Source organism: Quercus robur, chromosome 7 (assembly GCF_932294415.1).
Source record: "Quercus robur chromosome 7, dhQueRobu3.1, whole genome shotgun sequence".
In the NCBI taxonomy this organism is placed as follows: domain Eukaryota; kingdom Viridiplantae; phylum Streptophyta; class Magnoliopsida; order Fagales; family Fagaceae; genus Quercus; species Quercus robur.
In genome coordinates this window covers 47,786,514-47,789,022 of record NC_065540.1, presented here as the reverse complement: position 1 = coordinate 47,789,022, position 2,509 = coordinate 47,786,514, and the positions used below count along the sequence as shown (strand labels likewise).

At 36.3% G+C, this 2,509-nt stretch overlaps 1 protein-coding gene across 1 annotated transcript; it reads left to right on the top strand.

Annotated features, from left to right (window-relative positions):
- The first annotated feature begins 395 nt into the window (after positions 1 to 395).
- On the top strand, positions 396 to 2,142 carry LOC126691526 (cell division control protein 6 homolog B-like). Its single transcript, XM_050386558.1, has 7 exons — positions 396 to 502; positions 729 to 803; positions 878 to 987; positions 1,085 to 1,192; positions 1,324 to 1,382; positions 1,914 to 1,987; positions 2,074 to 2,142. Exons 1-7 carry the CDS (start codon positions 461 to 463, stop codon positions 2,140 to 2,142), a joined length of 537 nt encoding a protein of 178 aa, XP_050242515.1. The 5' UTR covers positions 396 to 460.
- Positions 2,143 to 2,509: the final 367 nt, after the last annotated feature.

Genomic DNA, 2,509 nt, shown 5'->3' with positions numbered 1-2,509 from the left:
TCCAGTCCTCTCCTTCGCTTCGTCTCTCTACACGCTCGCTCTCTCCCTCCACCACTCTCTCTACCGCTTCTGCCTCCTCCGCAACCACCGCTTGGTGGTGCCGGTGATAAGTGTAGGCAGTTTGACGTGGGGTGGCAATGGGAAGACACCAATGGTCGAGTTCATTGCTCGCTTCTTAGCTGACTTTGGAATCCCACCTCTCATTCTCACTAGGGTACGCTACAAATACCATTCTATTTCTTTTTTTTCTGTGTTTTGAAATTTGGGTATATGGGTGTTTATAAATTTTCCATCTTTCATTGCTGTTTTTTTTATTTTTTATTTTTTTCGGTTTTGAAATTTGGGTATGATGGGTGTTTATAAATTTCCATGTTTCATTTGTGTTTATACGTGTGTAGAGCAAGAGAAGGCTGGGAGTTTATACGTGTGTGGGTGTCCGGGGACCAGGAAATCTTTGTCGATGGAGAAAGTGAAACAACTCTTGTTTCATTGGGCTAATGAGGTATAACCCATTTCCTTTATTTTGAAATGTCAATTCAGATCATTTACGTTTGTTATTAATTGCATGATCTATTTAATAGTCGTGTGTCTTATTTAAATCATTTGATGACTCGTGTGATAAAAGCACTCGCAGATAATCATCTAATTGTCAAGTAATAGTCCAAAACTCTGTCCAAAAAAAAAAATGTAATCAGGTTGTAATATGGTGTTTTTGTTGCTTTTGCCAGGCGGGGCATCAGCAACCGAATGTGTTAACCATAAATTGTACTTCACTGGCAAAAACGTCAGATATTTTCGGCAAGGTATTAATTAAATGGTGTAGCTTGCTATTGACTACTGAATAACAAATTTGCTTAATGGGTATTTGGCTTTGCAGATATTGGGTGAAAGCCAACCGCGAAAGAAAGTTAATGGTGTTACCTCTCCCTTGCAACATTTGCAGAACTTGTACTCTCAAAAGCCCCAGCCATCTGGCATGAAGATGATGTAAGATATGGAATTTCAATGTAGGAGTGGTGTTCACTTTGTTGCTTATTCACAGATGTGTGGTTGGTTTTATTCATGTGGTGTTCACTTTTAATAGGCTGATAATTGCTGATGAGTTGGACTATTTGATTACTAAAGACCGGGCCGTTCTTCATGATCTTTTCATGCTTACAACATTCCCCTTCTCCAGATGTATATTGATAGGTACAATTCCTAGTAAATGTATTATTAGTATTTTGACAAGATTGTTCTGCCTTTCACGAGATTAATCAGATTTCATTTTCCATGACTTGAATGCGTAAGTGAACTTCTCATATCATCTTTGCTTTTGCAGGGAATAGCTAATGCCATAGACCTAGCAGATCGTTTTCTTCCAAAACTTCAGTCATTAAATTGTGAGTTTCGTACTTGCTTTCAATTTTTGTTTAGGCTAAGTTGTACTTGCTTTCATTTAGTTTTATCTAAGACTCAGAAAACTTCTTTTGTCTGGTTTGAGCAATTTAGTGATGGTCTTTTATTATTATTATTATTTTTTCCAGAACTAGCCTTTATTCCTTCATATAAATTCAGAGACTTCTGAATATTTTGACAACCTTGGCTGCCCCTTGGTCATACCATTTCATTATAATTGGGTTGACGAAAATCTTTTACTAATTTTAATGCAACTTACTGATCAGTTATCTTAAAAACTCTAATTTTCATTTCATTGATCTTCATGTCTTGCCCCAGTCTTTCCTGGGGCAATTGTTTACTGTTAATGCTTATAGTTCTTGATAATAGGCTGGCTGTGGCCTGTACCAGGCCTCCAATCCTCCACCAAAATATTGGCTACAAATATGAATTGCGTAATAAGAGATGTCAGCTTTCCTAAAGTTCTGAAATAGAACTAATTTCCAATTCCTTCAACTACTCTTTTTTTGTGCTAGGCAAACCTACGGTGGTAACTTTTCGGGCCTACTCTAAAGATCAAATCCTCAAGATACTTCATGAGAGGCTAATGGTAAGTTCTATGCTTCAGTTATACCTCCCGACAAGCAAGTGGTATTCACTTATAATTTTAATTTTGTGTTTTCATTTGCATCACAGTTTGAGGAACTCAATTGTAAATTTAACCATGTACAAGGAAATGGAAGGAATTATCATTTTGAGAAATAGTCTGAGGTTCTCTTATTACACCTTTTACAGTTTTACTTTGAACATTAGGAACCACAACATACAGGCCCTCGACAACTTTTCTGGTTTCTTGAGTAATAGCGGCAAAACACTATATATGTATTTATTCTCTCTCATATAGGTTGATCAAATTGCTCAACATTTCAACATTTGATGTGAATTTATAATTTTAAACATTATCATTGGGACCAAATTTTATTTTTTCTAGGTCAAAGTAGATGACAAGGTTTTATCCTTGATACCCTCTCTCTCTCTCTTTGTGGTCCTAGGTTCATTTATTTTCTTGGCAAGTGCAATGTGAAGTTCTATTTGGAAGAAAATATCAGATTTGTAATGATCTTTAGTCTTA